The sequence below is a fragment of the Micromys minutus genome (assembly GCF_963924665.1).
Source record: "Micromys minutus genome assembly, chromosome: 1".
NCBI classification, from domain to species: domain Eukaryota; kingdom Metazoa; phylum Chordata; class Mammalia; order Rodentia; family Muridae; genus Micromys; species Micromys minutus.
In genome coordinates this window covers 218,673,408-218,691,046 of record NC_137969.1, presented here as the reverse complement: position 1 = coordinate 218,691,046, position 17,639 = coordinate 218,673,408, and the positions used below count along the sequence as shown (strand labels likewise).

Genomic DNA, 17,639 nt, shown 5'->3' with positions numbered 1-17,639 from the left:
AAAAGCACTCTGCCTGGTGAAAAGAAAAACAGGTACAGGGAAAACTCCAGGTGACAAATTAAAATCCTCAGGATGAAGAGGAGGATGTACATGTCACCTTCAACCTGGTTAATACCAACATCCCCTGGACTCCAGGACCCACTTCCTACAAAAAGTGACCCTGCATGCTCAGAGATACAATCCCCTAGTTCCCTACTGACATTTCTACCCTGAACTCAGTCATCTATAATGACATCATGGGTCGGTTCTGCCCTCCAACCATAGGACAACCTCCATGAGCTCCTCCAAAGGGCACCTGATCCACTCTCCTGTCGTAGGAGAACCTAAAGCAAGTGTTGAGATGTGTGTGCTCGGCTTGTTTGTGGGTGTGACATAGAGAGAGACATGAGGAGGTTGAGCGTGGAGAAGACTGAAGTGCACCAGTTCCCTGGGGTGGTTTCTCCCTTTTGACATGATCCCCACGGACACACAGCTCTTCGGAACTACATCGGAGGACCACTGGTTACAAAACTCAGTGGGTTAAAAACACCTCCACCAGGCCTAACAACCTGGATTCAATCCTCAGACCCAGACGACGTAAGGAGAGAATGTATTCCCACAAATTGTCATCTGACATCCGTGTGCGCTGTGACACACAGGTATGTAGATGTGAATACACTCACATATAAGATAAACACATGAACGTACGTTTTGAAATATAGTGGCAACAGAAAGAATGCTGTTGAAAAGGATCGTGTGATATCCTGACAGAAATTACTTTCCAGGATCATTACTCTTTTCTAATTTAAAGCAAAACCGTGAGTCACAATGAGTGACTCACGGCTGTATTCCCAGCACTCGGGACGCTAAGATAGGACATGGGCTGTACATGGGAGACCCACCTAGAAGTCGCATAATCAGTATACAGACAGCCAGTGCTTTCGAGCAGGACCCTGCCTAAAAGAATACCCTAATACTGTGAAAAAGTAATGAGTCAAAATATTAGATGCATAAGTCCTACAGAGTCAAATTATAACAAATGGCGTCAGAATGGCCCCTGAAAAACTCAGTTCTGAAGGGAAATGCAAACCAGTGGACTGAGGCAACAACTTCAGGATATCTCCTGAGAAAGGGGCAGCCATCCCTTCACGGCTGTACCCTGTGGACTTTGTGCCTGTTCTCATGAGGCCTCTTAATATATTCTGAGCTACGGACAGTGTTTAACCTCTCAACTTTTCCTATTTTGAAATCTACATCCTATCACCTAAACTAAAGTTATTAACATTTTATGGGAGTCCGGAAAATCATTTCTTGCACTTAAACAGTCAAGGAACAAAATCCATTCTGGAACCACTCTCTATGAACCATTCCTGGGGCTTCTCCAGACCTCACACATGCGCCACCCCCCAAAACGTGCTCTCTCCATCGGAAAGATGCATTCTAAGGGAACCTTTCAGCTCCCCATTCTGACTCAAGAACCAAGATCAGTGAAAAATTTCTTCCTTCTACAATTCTTTCCAAAAACCTTACCACATAAGGGCAGGCACTTCACCGGATGTCAAGATGAGCCTGAGGGTCCTGGTGTTCACACAGAGAACACTTCTCGGGGCTGAAAATAGCAAGGTCATCACCAAAGCCAGGGCAAAGAGCCATACACACATTCTCATTCATTCCAGACATCTGCCCAAGCAGCGGCACAGCAAATCAATATATCTGAAATCCAGGTACAGGGCATGCATGACAAGGAGGAGAAGAGGCCCAGCAGGGACTCAAACAAACACAAGCTCCCTCACTGAGAGGAGACTTCTACACAACTCCAACCTAGTACAAGCCTTACTATGTACTGGAGAGCTAATGGATGTTTGTTCTGAGATTTTAATGTTAATGTAAAGTCAACTGAAGCCCTGAAAACCCAAAACGAGTGTCTGGCTGATAGAAAAAAGTACAGATAATCCTATTCAAAATGAGGGCAAAAAGCATTTCTATTTTCTGAGAACCAATCAGAACTCTTGGCACCCTTGATTTCATCCATAAACCCAGGTGCAAAATGGCCCACCTTTTGGAGTTTCCCTCTTTGAGAGCAGGATAGAACAACTCAGCCCAATAAATATTAATTATAGTTAAATAATTAATCAACAGAAACATCTTTTATTGTCTATGGGAAGGGGCTGTTTACATTCACCCCCTTAACTGCAACATTAAAATGTTCACTTCAGCTTTTCAAAGGACTCCTTCAGCCTTTTTGCAGCTAAACACTACAATTTTATTTCTTCCTGGTTTGTCGATTTGCACTACCTCTGAGCCCAAAAGATACCACTGACAACTTTCATCAGCTATTCTTGGCCAGCATTGTAACTATATATACAACAGGAACTTTGTTTTCCAACATTCCTTGCAAGATCTCTAAGCGAACACGTGCAGAAATTATCCCCAATCCCTAGAAACCCATCTTCCCATCTAGGGGTGGCTACAAGTGGTCTATTGATTTCCATTACTCCACCTCAAAGATAAAGCAAAAGAAGAAAGCTGCACTCCAATCTCCCTTCTAACTCCAAAATTCTCTGTAAATAAATGCCCTAGCAGTACCTTGAGAATGCCCTCAGCTTTAGATGTGCTGAGGGACAGGAGTAGCCATGGCTGTGACTATAACATTAAGCTTTGTTTTTTATGCAGTATCTATGACCACATTAATGGTTTACATAAGTCCATCCTCAATTCTCCCATGACCCTGTGAGGTAGATGCTGATAGGGACAGAAAGCTGAGGCTAGGGGCTGGGGAGAGGGTTCAGTGGGGAAGATGCTTGCCCACCATGGGGATCTGGGTTTGGATCCTCAACACACAGGTAAAAGGCTGGGGTGTGGCAGTACACATGTAATTCAAGGGCTGGGAGCCAGAAATAGAAGATTCCATAGCTCCTAGACCAGCCTAGCCAATCAGTGAGTTCCAGGTTCAGTGACGGACTAGCTCCAAAAAAAGGGGGGGAGGGAAGGGAAGGGAGGGAGGGAGGGAGGGAGGGAGGGAGGGAGAAAAAAAAGAAAGAAAGAAAGAAAGAAAGAAAGAAAGAAAGAAAGAAAGAAAGAAAACCATAGAGGAAGATATCAAGGTCAAATCTTGTCCTCTCCTCTACAGAAGACCCACACATGCATGTTCATGTGCATGCACATGTGTGCACACACACACCACACATACACACATATACAGACAAACACCACATAGACAGACAGACCGATAGATAGATAGATAGATAGATAGATAGATAGATAGATAGATAGATAGATACACACAAAAAACACACAGATACAGTACATAAAAACACAGCAACACAACTACACATCAAGAAAAAGAAAGGAAGAACGGTGAACAAATGGGTGGACAGACAGATGGACAGGCAGGCAGACTGACTTGCAAGAGTTAGACAGCTAACAGGAGGCAAAACTAACTGTGAAGCTAGCATCTTGCGGAAATCCAGGCATCACACCACGATGAACTGGAACAGACATGGTACAGAAGGCAGCTGTCTGACAGGGCCCTGGAAGCCTGCATCTGTGTTACTGGTCCACAACTATAGATTCTGTGCCCCAACTTGTAAGACTTAGGCAAATGCTCATGTGCCTTTCTATACTCAACACAGGCTAAATGGATGTTTCCGTGGGGAGGGGGATCAGAAATATAAAGGGAAAAATTATTGCAAAATCGACCTTATCCAAAACTATTTTAAATTGTCAAGAACTAACTCATAAAATTGTCACCAACCAAGCAAGTGAATTCCCCAAAGTAAGCAAGAATAAACTGTATGTAGTTTTCTTAATAAGAACCTTATTTATGTCAACTACTTAATTTTCATCTCTAAGTTTATATTTTTATTAAGAACAACTGCCTTTGCACCCTATTAACTGTGCCACTGCAATACAAGTATTCTATCCCTTTAAATTATTAAAGCTTTCCATTAATACTTAGGAGTTTACAGAAACAGATGAGAAAATGTAAAAGCTAGAACACAGTTCAGACTCTGGTTTCTTTCTCCACCGCAGTTCTAGGCCGTCAGCCAACAATCATGGTCCTGAAGCTGGCAGACAGAATCAGATCCTCAAGTTCGATAAGCAGAAGTTTCTCTGATGTCATCTGAGGAACAACCACAAGGCTGCCCCTCCCCCGCCCTGAGAAACTTTCCCATGGCCACCTTGAAGCGCTGGTGTCCTAAACACCATCTTCTAAGAGACTTTTGTTGGCCACTATGATCCTTTTCTGAACGTCACTGTCAACAAAGCATCCGTAGTTATTCTTTCTTGAGGGCCTACTGTGTGCTGGGCATATTAAGGTATGACATGACATCTAACCACGATCCCCCAGAAATGGAAGGTACTTGTCACTAGCAGTGTTGAGATAGTAGCCCTGAGCTGGCTGGCTCCCACTCTCCCCTCTTGCCACCATCCTGACCTGGGTCTCACACACCAGGCTGCTCTGTCTCTGCCTGAGCACCTTGCTCTAACCTTCCCACAGCCGTGTGCTTCTTCTGTGCACTCTCCTCTGCAGTTCTGGACAAAGCAGCTTTGGTTCTTTCGATTAGCACCACGGTTTGACCTTGCAGCAAATCTCTGTGTAATTTGTTATATTCTCTTCATCACTTGACGTTTAGTATTTTTTTTTTTTGACACTCCATCTCTTGTAGCCCAGACTTGCCATGTGTTTGCTATACAGCTGAAGATGACTTCGAATTTCCAATCCTTCTGACTCTCCCTCCCGAGGACTGGCATTACAGGCATGCCCCCACCATACCCAGTTTATGCTGTGTTTGGCATCCAATCTGGGGCCACCTGCTTGCTAGGTCAGCTTCTGCCAACTGGTCATTTCCCCACCCTCTCCTTTATTGACCTATCTGTGCAGGCAACAGCTCCATGAGGTTACGGCTCTGGGTCACGGACCCCCCTTGAACACACCTAGGCACGCAGTAGCACCTGACAAGCACCTGTGAAAGGCTGGTATTTACACTACCCCACTTCGGGGTGCAGTGGAGAGAGAATGTTGGCCTAAAGTGCATGACCCAAGCTATAGGAGACCGGCAACTCCAAAGATAAGAGAAATGCAGAACTGCTACCCATGTCAGGAATCTGTCTTGCACTGACAGCCATACACCACAAAGCTATTACATCTCCCAAAAATGGCAAAGGGTTTTTAGCGGAAGTTACAGAACAGACAAACCCTATTCCATCTCCAGGGGAAAGTTTAGATCTTCAGAAGATACCAAACCAAGGTCACTCAACGTGCCCCAGTTTTGAATTTTCTTTTTGTCTGCTGCAAACCTCAAAGCTCCTGTTCAAATACAGAGGCTTTTGAATGAACCTACCTAAATAACACGACCAAATGGTCCTAAAGCCAGCCAGGGTCTACTGTGTTCCACCAGGAGCCAGAACTAAAAAGAAAAATCAGAGCTTTTAAAGCACAACCTCAAAATGCATAGCTTCTCTCTTTTTGTAACTGGCCAACTGTCTCCTAAGATTAATGGGGGGGGGAAGGTGTCTTCCAACACAAGGGACAAAGACTAGAACCACACTATGTGAGAAACAAAAGCCTGAACTCCCACATGTTTCAAGCAGGCATTTTTACCTGATACTCTATATCATCCAAAGTCAGGAGTCAGGATACCACTAATCAGGTGACTCCCAGAATATGGTCAGAAAAAAAAAAAAAAAAACACATGCACAGGTCCATAGTTTTTACCAGTCAGGACACTGAAATGGTTTCTGAGCCATCTGCTTAGCCTGAACCCTGCTCTCAACTCTTCCAGCCACACGAAACACAGACAAGCATGTCAACATGTCCAAGAGACTCGCAGTTGATGAACAAATGAACACATTTCCATTTAGAAAACCATGCTAATGCATACATGACTTAAAGTCAGAGGCCACACAATTCCACAGGTTAAGTACTGCAGACATGTAGGGATGGCATTGTGCCTGTACATGGGATAAATATGACTTAAAAAAATTAAAATGCAGCCTGTGGTTTTAGCAGAGAATGAAGCCTAGGTCTGAAATTAGGTTCGCAGGGCCGGATAGAACATGCTCACACAGGCCCCAAATGACCTGGTTTATTAACGCAATTATGAGGGGCTCAGGTTGACCATGGTTCTATGCTCTGGCAAATTTCTTCAAGCACAAACCAAACACCACTGCTATCCCATTAAGCATTCCTCTGCCTGTGAGGTTGAGGTACAAGGGTAAGACAGGAAACCAAAGGACCTTTCTGAGAAGGCAGCAAACAGTAAACACCTTCTGATGAGTGGCCTGTAGGGTCTCTCTACCACACCAGTCTCTTGTGACTTGACGGTCAGGGCTCTGATTCACAGGGTCCTACAGAAGCAGACTGGCATCATACCTGTGATGGAACCTTCTGGATGGTACTCAGCAAGACGTTCTGCCTTACAAGACTCTTCAGCACAGCCTTGCAGGGCTGTGAAAGCCAGTCCCCTTGGGCTCCTTCCTCTATCTAATTAAAACATCTGTCCTGCAAGTTGATTTATTGTATTGTCACCGCCTAGGGTGGAGATGTAGACTGGTGGCTACAGACACTTCCAGACTACAAAGCTTTAATTACCCTGCTAATGAGAATCTATCAAAAGCTTAAACAGTGGGCTAGTCAGTCTCTGTCAGTCTCTCTCTCTCCCCCTCTGACACGAGGTACGAGGGATATAACTTACAAGTGCCCTATAGAAGAATAAGTGAACTAATGTAAATTAAGAACTACGACCACCTGGCTTAAAATGAGGCTGTACCATAATTACTTCAGTCTGATTTTTTTAAGCCAAAGAAATAACACCAACATCACTGTTGGTGCCGGACAACTCATTTGGACACAGGCTAACTACTCTCCAAGCCTGAGCAATTTAGATTTGGGGCCAATTCAGTTCCTAGGAGTCACTAACTCTGATGAGACATAACTCACATTGACTGCTTTACCAACCCAGCTACTTCCAAAGGAAGGAAATGACAGTCACCTAGAGCAGGAAATGACATATATAGTCACCTACAGGATCGAGGCAGAGGCTATACAAATGGAAGGGTCCTTAGGGATATTCTGGTGTGATACTTTGGTGATAAAAGCCAGAAAGCTGAGACTCTCAGAAGTGAAGATTTCCCTAAGATCCCAGCTAACGGGACAAAGTCACACGCCAAGTCCAGTTCTCCTGAGTTACAGCACAGCCCTCAGATACGCTGTAAGTTGTGGACTACAAAACAAAGTGAGGCTCACCTCATCTATGCAAGCACTGGATTCAAACCTTAGCACTATCATAAAATAAGATACAAAGGGTCTTCTTCTAATGGGATAGTTAATAAACACTAATTTCCAGGAAAAGTTAACTCCCCAACATAATTATTGGGACATCCGCTTCTCTGAATAGGACACACCTCGACAGAGCTAAACTGGAATCTAGATAAATATTGATTTGTATATTTCTAAGTTAATAAGTGTCTTGTGTGCATGGTATACAGATCTTGAATGCATTCATGTTTGTGTGTCACACTTCCTGTGAGCACGGCAACAATAATGCTTGGGCTGGAATTTTAGTTCCCACATTCCGAAAATGAAGGCTATGGTGTTACCAGCTTGAACCCTCCCAGGACTGAGAAGGCACTGAGTCAAAGGGTCTGCTTTTGTAACAGGGAGTGGTGGAGCCCGTGGCAAACTGGAGTGTCACCGTACTAAATGGCTCCTGGTTCTGTGTAACAGGCATTTGTGCCAAGTATGTCCACCTCCAGGCTGTGTGCAGGCACAGGTACTGTCAGACTTACTGTGGTGCTTCGGAGTTAGGTTGATATTTTTCAGCTCAACCTCTACAACTCTCCTAAGATACACATCTGAGGTGCTGTATGAGTCAAATACAGTGTTAACCGCTTTCTTGCCTATGGAAGTCACAAGTATTTGCAGGCTATTTACAGATATCAAAACTTAATTCCTTCCCATAGTTTCCAAAGCCTCTGGGGGCAGGGGGATCAGAGACACAGGAAAGCCTTTCTCACCTGTGATGTCTCCTGGAGAGCTTCATCAGGTCAGAAGTTCCTGTTCCTCTTGAGGAAGGATCTTTCCGTCATTTAAGCATAGCAGGCCACCCAGGCTTCTATGTAAGAGCATTATAAAGCAGCTCCCTGCGCCTCCAGGAAAACGTTCCGTATTTTCCCCAAACCAGTTGCTTACCAATACCTGACAACGGCCTCTGTGCTGTAATTTCCTGGCTGGTTTTGTTTATGGGTTTTCCATCCCCAATTTATCTCCTCATTGGAACTATGAGACCTGCAAAGGAACAGGCTGAATCTATTTCACCCACGGACTCTCAAGGGTACAACCTCAAACCTGGCCCACGGTTCACTCTGCCAAGATGGGCATTCATAGCTAGGCATTTCGGACAGAAATGTATGTTACACTAGTGACCTCCAACCAAAAAAAAGGCTTAGTCACTTGCCCACTGTTATGTTCCGAACGGCTGCAGAGCAGTTCCACAAATGTATGTGAGAGACAACCCTGTCACACTCCATTCCTTCGGGTTGGAGATGTTGAAGCCAAGAGAGATTGAAGGAGTGGCAAACCACAACCGGGTAGTTCAGAGAAGCTTCTCTGGGCTCGTACTCTCTGTTACAAAGCCTGTAGGTAGGAATAACACTATGCTTGGCCTGTGAGGAACTGGACTAGAGATCGGGGAGATTTACGTCTCAAGAGGAAACCAGCAGCAGAACAAAGGAGAACATCCCTAACCAAATTAGAGCCTGTAGGTTTCTCTGATTAGGCCTGAGAAACGGAGGAAGAGTTGAAGTTTCTGGCTAGCAACTGAAAAAAGCCACTTTGGGTTTTATAATAACACGAGTGGAACTATGCAGGCTCCATCTTTTATTACATCCTAATAAAGGGGAACTTAGCCATCAATACACAACGAGGTATACGATAACCAACTGTTGCATAAAATAGGAAAAAAAACCTGCAGAAGACCTCACAGACTTCCCTCCCTAACTGCTACCCACCTCATACAAATTTGTTTACCTCCATCGCCATAAGGTATCTTTTCAGATGCACTCTAGATAACCACGCTGCACAAGGGAGATGATCAGACTTCACCCACCAACCTCAGTAGCTCTCCAAGGCGAAAGATATGCTGTTCTTGCATACGCCTCCAGACTTAACGTGGGGCTCAAAACTGAAGGAACGGGCCAGGTGTTACCAATGCAGAAACCCATAGACTTTTAGAATGAATAAAGCCAGGAATGTTCCATCTGTGTTAGTTTGCTTGCTATTGCTGTCGTAGAGACCATGACTGGGGAACCTGGGAAATAAAAGGTCATAGTCCTTTATTGAGAAAACTCAAGGCAGGAGTCCGGAGGTGGAAACTGAGGCAGAGGCCATGGAGGAACTCTGTTTGCTGGTTTATTTTTTTTTTTATACAACCCACGAGCACCTTCCCAGGGTTGACAGGGCCCTCCTGCCCCAGGAAACTAACCAGCCCACCTCGCATAGCATTTTCCATCTGCTAATATACTTAATGGACATAAACATCCAACCCAGTCTTTCAAGTTTACATGGCCACTGACAAACAGATACAGCACTGATTGGCTCAGAAGATGATTGAAGTGTTTAAAGAAAAATACATACACTTTATTTGCCCCAACATCACATAAAACTTCTTTGTTTTATTTATTTAGGGTTTTTTGTTTGTTTTTGTATTTCTTTGCTTGTTTTAGCAAATATCTAATGTCACATACCACAGACTGTTCACAGTGCTGAGGTCAGAATAGTACCCTGCTCCCAGAGACCTTACACTCTATAGAAGGAAGATGTGAGGACTATACAGGTACCTCAGTGATGGAGAGACCGGCTAGCACGGGTGAAGCCCTGGGTTCAATCACCAAGGCTGAAAAAAAAAATAGGAGAGGTACAATAAAGAAATTGATTAGCAGAGTGATCTCAGAGAGTGATAAGAAGAGAAATTCAAGTGGCAAAACAAGATTGTGGGACGATGTTCCTATGGTGCAACGTGACAAGAAGGACTGCTCCTGAGGGGGGCAGAGTCCATCCCAGCCATAACCTATATGACAAAGCAACCAGCTCTCCCAGAGCAAAATCCATCTCCCGATGAAATGGAAGGACTAGATAGCTCATTCAGACAGCAGAACAGACCTCCCTAGAGAGTCTAAATCACATTCCCCTAAAACACTGCAAGCTAGCCAGCTTCTTACAGCTGGCTGGGGAGGGGGGGATTGAAAAATCAATCATGAGAATTAATAACCACTACAGAGTACAAAAGACAATAAGCCAAGTGATAGGAAATAGAGAATTTGGGTGTAAAAAAAGCTCATGTCCTTGTGTTCAGGTCAAAAGACAGTCACTGACTGGGCACAGGGCACCAGAAGGCTTCACTTGACAGGACTATCAAACCGGTATCTCAGAGAGAAACTGAGAGAGCTGCTCCCAATGGCCACACAGAACAGAATGTCTTCAGGAGTTGAACAGGAAGAGAGCCTGGGACCCCGCCAAGCAGGTCCTTCCTTCCTGAGGGGCGCCAAGGTCTTTCCGTGACGCAACCTCCAGCTCCTCCTGCCTCCTTAGTGTCCCCTACACCCAGCATCGAGTTCTAAATACCAGGCTCCACTTGAAAAGTCAAAAAACAAAGGCAAATACCAGGGGAAAAACAGAAACAGGGCCTTAAGCAAACTCTGGATATTCTGAAGTCCAAGAAATTATACAAAACAAACAAGTTCTAGAAGAAGAAGAATTTAAAAAAAAAAAAAAAAACATAAGTGATAATCTAGATAAGAACGTGTCCAGGAATTAATTTAAAAGGTTTGCTCTCTTAGGCTTTGGTTTTCTAGGATCCTGCTCTGAGGGAGCAACCCCGTTTCTCAGAGGCAGTGCCGATTCAAACCTGTCTTTATTAGCACCCTTTTCACACTTCCGGTAAAAAAAAGATGATACGCCTTGCCTGTTTGTCTACAACCTTCTTGAAGAGTGGCTGAAGTGGAACACAAGGCTATCCAGTGGTACTTGGTGAGCTCTTGGTGCCATCAGTGTGAGCCATCATCACTGTCAAAATACTAAATAATTCACCTGTCCCCAAAATGCCCAGGAGCCTCCATTATGTTCTATCTTTTCCCCATTTCCAGACACCCACGAACGTGCTTCCTGTCACCATGGGCTTAATTTCATTTTCCAGAACTTTTCATGAATTGAATCACACAGTTATGCTCCTTGTGTGGGGGGGGGAGGGGAGGGTATAAGAAAGAAATGGCTGTAGCCAACCCACAGGGCAGATTTCCTTTGCGATTCACCCACATTGCTGCATATATCACTAATTCATCTGCTCTGACCGGCATGGCTATAAAACACAATTATTTACACATTCCTGTTTGCTGCACACGAGTTTCCGGTTTGGGAGCCGTCACAGTTGAAACCACTGTAAACGATCATGCACAGGCCATGGTGTGAATGGTTTGATCTCTCTTGGTAAGCACACGGGTAGATAAATCATACAGTAAGTACATGTTCAGTTTTCCAAGAGGACTGCAGCATGTGACCTTCCTAAGAGCTGTGTGGGCGAGTTACAGCTGCACCCTTCCCAACCTGCACTTGTGACGGGCAGGGCGCTGACTCTGGCCTTTCCAGGGGGGATACAGTGATATTCTGTTTTGTTTTTATCTGTATTTCCTGCGTGGTTGAGATTATGGGGTCTATTTCAATATGCTATTTACCACAAAGGTAGCATGACCTGCTTTTAAACTGCACAGATCGGGTGTTTTCTCGTTGCTACTGAAATCTTAAGAGTTATTTTATTTGTGTTGCTAGTACTTTGCCTGACTTTGTATTACGCAGTTGTCTGCTCTTAGGCATTGGCTTGTGTAAGTGGTTTTATACTGTTGGTCGTCTTTTAAGAAGTAAGTTTTAAATCTGACAAAGCCCAATCTTTTTAATACTTGGGGCTTTGGGATTGCTATGTTTTCTTCCTTTATTATTTATTTATTTATTTATTTATTAGCTGAACTCAAAATTATTACAATTTTCTGCTATAATTTCTTACAGAAATCTTATAGGCTCTTTTTGAAGGCCTATAGCATTTTGAATTAACTTTGTACATGGTGTGGGGCAGAAGTCAACGCCTCAACCACTTGTTGAGAAGGTCAACTCATTCCCCACTGAACTAACTTCCGGGCTCTTTTGTCAGACGTATAACTGGTGGTTCATGTGCAGATCTGTTTCTGGGTTCTTCTGCTCCACTGGCCTATGGTAACACTACAAGAAACTCTAAAATACCAGATAGTGCAAATCCTTCCATGTGTTCTTTTTAAAAATAATTCTTAGACCAATCCAGGCCCTTTGTGTCCATCTCTATATAATTAGTATCCGTCCGTCAATTTCTATGACTTACTGAGCTGTACTGAGATCCTGACTGAGACTGCTTTACATCTACTGAATATTTTGGAAGAACAGGGTTCTTAATAATTCAGAATCCTCTCAGCCTGAATACATCATAGTCCCCGTTTCCTTGCCTCACTATTTCAGCAAAGTTTTATCATTTCCACTGGGAAAGTCTCACATCTATTTTGTCCAATTCTTCCAATTTCATTCTCAGTTTTCTTACAAGTGACATATTAAAAATAATTCCAGTTCTCAATAGTTCACTGATAATGATATCGAAACACAGTTGACTTTTGTATATTAGTTATTAGTTTGGATCCTGCAAACCAGCTAAATTTGACTGTTGGTCTTTTTTCTTCTTCTTTAGATAAAGACAATTTTACTTCTTCCTCTGTGATCTATGGGCATTTTGTTTCTGGAAACTTTTTTATTGCACTCTTGAACAGTGCGGGGAAAGTAGGAAGAGCAGCACCCCTGCCTCCTGCCTGATCAGTGGAATATTATTCAACCCTGCCTCCTGCCTGATCAGTGGAATATTATTCACCTGTCACCAAGATCTTCCTGCACATTAGCACAGACGGGCCTCTATGCTAAGAAGGTTCTCTCTGTTTCTAACTTGCTTAGAAACTTTATCCTGAATGGATCGTTCATTTTCTCAATTGTTTTTTTTTTTTTCTGAATCTGTTAAGGTGATCATGCAAGCATTCATTCTGACCCTGTCCACAAGAGGTGCACACTGGCAGTTCTACAAACATTAAATCCATCTTAGAGTCCTGAGTACAGCCCTCACTAACTTATGGTGTACTCTCTACTGGCTACGGCATTGGATTTAACTGACGAAAATTCAAAGCTTTTGCACCTAAGATCATGAAGGATGATATCTGCCTGCAGGTATTTTGTCTTGCTTTGTGATGTCTTCGTTGTGTTTTGGTATCATTTCAAATAATGAAGTAATCTGTTTCACTGCCTCCTGTTTTCTGAAAGAATCTGTACAAAGCAGGTAATCATTCATCTTTAAGCACATAAGTCATCAGTGAAGCCATCTGGGACACTGAGTTGTGTTGTTGCAGACTCCTAACTATAAACTCAATCAGTTTAATGATCACAAAACTATCTGAGTTACTTGAGGGGAAGTGGGCAGTTTGTCTTTTCGAGCTATATGTGCATTTGGTCTGAGACATAGAGCTCACTGGCCTGACACTGTGACATTCCTGTGCCCCCCTCTGTAGTGTTGGTAGGCTCTGGAGCACTTCTGATTCCAAACACTGGTAATGAGCATCATGCCTCCCCTTACATCATAACTCAAGCTCGGGGCTTATCAATCGAAAAACGGAAAGGCTCTGCTTTTTCTTTGTGAAGTTCCTGTTTTCTGCTTGGCTGCATCCTGTTATCTCTACGAACTTCCTTATTCTTGGCTCCCTTTGCTCTTCAGGTTCAAGGTGAAAACACAGATCTTTGACTTGAGGTCTTAATCAATTTCAGAGTAAGATGTGATCAGTTTCCATTTAAGAAAACTTTTAACCTGCATCCCACCACCTTCGTTTCTCTTATATATACTGAATAAGGTGAGTGCACAGTGAATAAGAACGTAAGGTGCCGGACCTGGCACCAGATAAACATTTTGTTAAAATAGCTCTTTACACTTCTCCCACCAAGGAACACCAAAAAACTATCGTATTAAAGCCAGAATAGCTGGTTACCATCTTCATTCTTGGAAAGTGTCCCAGGCAACGAAGCATAGAGAGGTTTGCGGTCTAGTCTAATGAGGAAAAAAGGCTGGTTTATAATGAACTCATAGTTACATCCCTTTCTTATGCTCCAGCAGTTGCTAGTTTTTCTTCTTTTTTAGGTCAGCAATTTGTAGTTCTACTAGCAAGCAGAGTAATTTTTACTCTTGCACTTGAACTGTGAACAAATTACGCATTTGAGTTTGATATGCAAATACATTTCTACAGACTATAAAATATAATTTTGAAGAATATTCTTAACAAGAAAACATTCTAGTCATACTATCCTCGGTTTCAAAACACTTAGAACTATATATACTTATACATACACATTATACATATACATACACATACACACATATATAGACAGACATCTATATGCCATCTAAGTGAATATAAATTGATGACAAATCACTGGCTCCAATGTCATTTAAATGCTGGCCCCTATCCTGCCATTAAAGTTTTCCAAAATGCCACTGGTGGGTCCTATCAAACATCTAGGCATAACGTTAAACAACATAGATCTTTGAACTGCAGTTCACATCTAAATCTTCACTCATACCCTGCAACAATACGAAGCTCCACGCCCTCCCCAGCTGGTCAACCCTCCGCTAAGCTTTTTTTCTTTTAAATCATAACTCATGTCTAGGTCTTCCTTTATGCTCCATGCTCTCAATCCTATTTTTTTTCTCTGTCACCAAGGAAGTCTCTAAGTACTGATGCTGGAGGCCCACAGCCAGAGGCTCCTATCTAGTTTATTTAAAAGTGAGGTGTTTAAAAGCTCCCATGGGATTCAAATCTTCAAGCTAATCTAGGCTGTCTCCAGGATGACGTGCTTGTCATGGCCGACGGCCAGCCTGCACCACCATACCCCAGTACCTAATACCGATAGAGACGGCCAGCCTGCACCACCATACCCCAGTACCTAATACCGATAGAGATGGCCAGCCTGCACCACCATACCCCAGTACCTAATACCGAGACGGCCAGCCTGCACCACCATACCCCAGTACCTAATACCGCTAGAGACTTGCCCAGCCTAACTTCTAACCAAACACTACTTCAAATTCCTCATGCTCAGTTCCATTCCATGTCTGGACATTCACAGAAAACTTGGAAACTTATTTGGGGAAACTGAGGCAAAAGGTTTGTCCCAAAGTCATGCCAGCCTGGACTACTGAGTGAGACCCTGCCTCAAACAAACAACAAAATTAATTTTTAACTGTATTTAATCAGACCCCATCTGGCCCACTACTAAATTCCAAAAAGAAAAAGAGAGTTAGGCCAAGGTGAATAAAATTAACTGCATAATATGAGAACCAAAGTTAACAGTCATGGATTTTTTTTTTTTAATTTTCTATTTAAAAGGTGAATTTTTACAAGCCTTCTGTACTATTATAGAATATATGGTGAAAATAACACTCCAAAGCATAAAATACATAGCAAATCTTTGTCACTATTCATCTGGTTCTACCACTTGTGAATTTCAAACAGACTCTGCATAACGATGTACCTCGGGTTCCAAACTCGCTCCTGTCAGAGCCTAGACCATTATTAAACTCTAGAGTCTTTACCGCACACTACACTTTGCCAAACCACTTCGTTGTAATTATCGTTTCAGCGTCTCAGAGTGAGCACAATAACCCCAGCATCACAAAGGCACAGTGAGGATTAAGACGTAAGGGCATTCTGGCGCTGTGTGAGGCACTCTAGAAATTTACAGTAGAAACTCTATCTCTAGGGAACTATGGGAACGGCGGCAACGTATAGGAAGTTGTGGGCAACTATAAGTCAACGCAGAGGGAGGACATCCAAACCTAAGGTGTCCTGGCCACCTCTTCTCAGAGCAATAGTTTGGAAACACTACTGCAGCACCCACACACTCCAGGCTGACTGAACTTAAGAGCAAACATAGAGAAGTTTTAGTCACCACCGCCACCATCACCAATACCGCCACAGCCGCCCGCCCCACCCCCCACCCCCTCCACCCCCGCCCCAATCCCCAAGGGAAAAGCTAAACAAAACTGCCTGGGTGCAAAGCCATGCATGTATTCACTCTGATCCCTGCCGGTGTAGCTTTTGTACCTCTGGGAAGTAATGGATGTGCATGCTGAAACACGTGTGCACGTCTGTGTAGCTGAACCAACATGCATCCATAAACACTATGAATAATATTCGCGAGAATGTATGGCTTTCTCCTAAGAAGTCTTCGAAGCACTTGACTGAAACCATATCCCTTTCATATCGCCCCTTCTCTGCTTTTCTTTATCTACCAGTGGGCTGAGAGTTGAGATTCCTAAACCCCCTACCCTGAGAGGAGGGGGATGGAGCTCTGTATCGCCACGGGGCTTCCCCTACGTGCAAAGTCCAGGTCCACAAAGAGGACGGCTTCCCAGAGTCACACCTGCGCCCGCATACACCCACAGCTGTCGCGTCAACAGTGCAGGCCACCTGGAAAGGACCAAAGTCTAGAGGGAATTCCTATCCCTGCAGGGCGATGAGAAAGCGGGACCCTGCCGAGTTTCGAAAATTAAAAGGAGAAAAGGTCCAGCAGACCTGAAGGGGCGAGGCGATCGCAACTTACCCAGCCCTCGAAGGTGTCCGAGGTGCCCGCCGTGCGCAACAGCTCCTGGAACTGCAGCGTGCAGTTGGCCACAAAGTGGTCGTAGCCCAGGGGCGTCTCGTGGAAGACGGCTAGCTCCAGGTGGCCGCCGTCGGTGACATTGGCGCAGAACTCCTCGTTGTAGGTAGGTTTGTTGGTCTTCTGCTTTGTGCTGGTCTGGCCCACGCGTACCTGGTCTACGCTCACCGTCAGGTAGGGGTCCAGCAGCTGGTGGCCCTTTTTGAAGAGCGAGTGCCGCAGGGACCAGCGGGTGGGCTGCAGCCCCACAGCCTCTCCGATGCGGACCCTCAGATAGCCATTGAACTTCATCGTGCCGGACGACATGCCGGCGCTGCTGCCGGAGCCCCGAGGGGGCCGCGGAGGCTGGCACCAGGGAGCTGGGAGCCCGGGCTCAGAGCAGTCCTCTCCGCAGCCACGGGCGTGGAGACAGCTCCGGGGAGAAGAGCCCCCTGCGACCGGCCATTCCGCCTCCTCCAAGGGACCTTCCCCTCCCCTCCTTCCCTCCCGCCCTTTCTCCCGAGGTGGAAAGGAGGGGAGCCGGGCTCCGAGCCCTCGGCGGGCTGCTGGGCTCCCGATCGTCCTTCCGGAGAGCGCGGGGCTCGCCCCTTCTCCGGGGCCGGATAGATAGTCGCCCCGGAGAGCAGGAGCGACCCGTCCGGCTAGCTCCAGCTTTGGCGTCTCTGCCCCCGCCTCCGCCCGCTCCTCCTGCCCCCGCCTCCGCGGGCTCACGCTCTCCCCCACTCGGCGAGCTGAGAACCAGGAAGCAGCAGCAGCCGCCGCATCCCGGGCTGGAGCCGCGCGCCACCAGGCTCCAAGTTCTCAGAAACCCGGCTCGGGCTGCCACGCCTTCCGGACCCCGGGGGCGTGTCGCGCCGCCCGCAGCCTGGCCTTGCGGGGTGGGTGCCGGGACGCACTC

At 45.1% G+C, this 17,639-nt stretch overlaps 1 protein-coding gene across 1 annotated transcript in view; it reads right to left on the bottom strand.

The window, feature by feature from the left end:
* Window positions 1-17,326, bottom strand: part of PRKCH (protein kinase C eta) — a 193,085-nt gene extending 175,759 nt beyond the window's left edge. Inside the window, exon 1 of the mRNA XM_080927265.1 lies at window positions 16,685-17,326. Coding sequence (XP_080783391.1) covers window positions 16,685-17,047 — 363 coding nt within the window. The 5' untranslated portion in view covers window positions 17,048-17,326. The remainder of the gene's footprint in view (window positions 1-16,684) is intronic.
* Window positions 17,327-17,639: the final 313 nt, after the last annotated feature.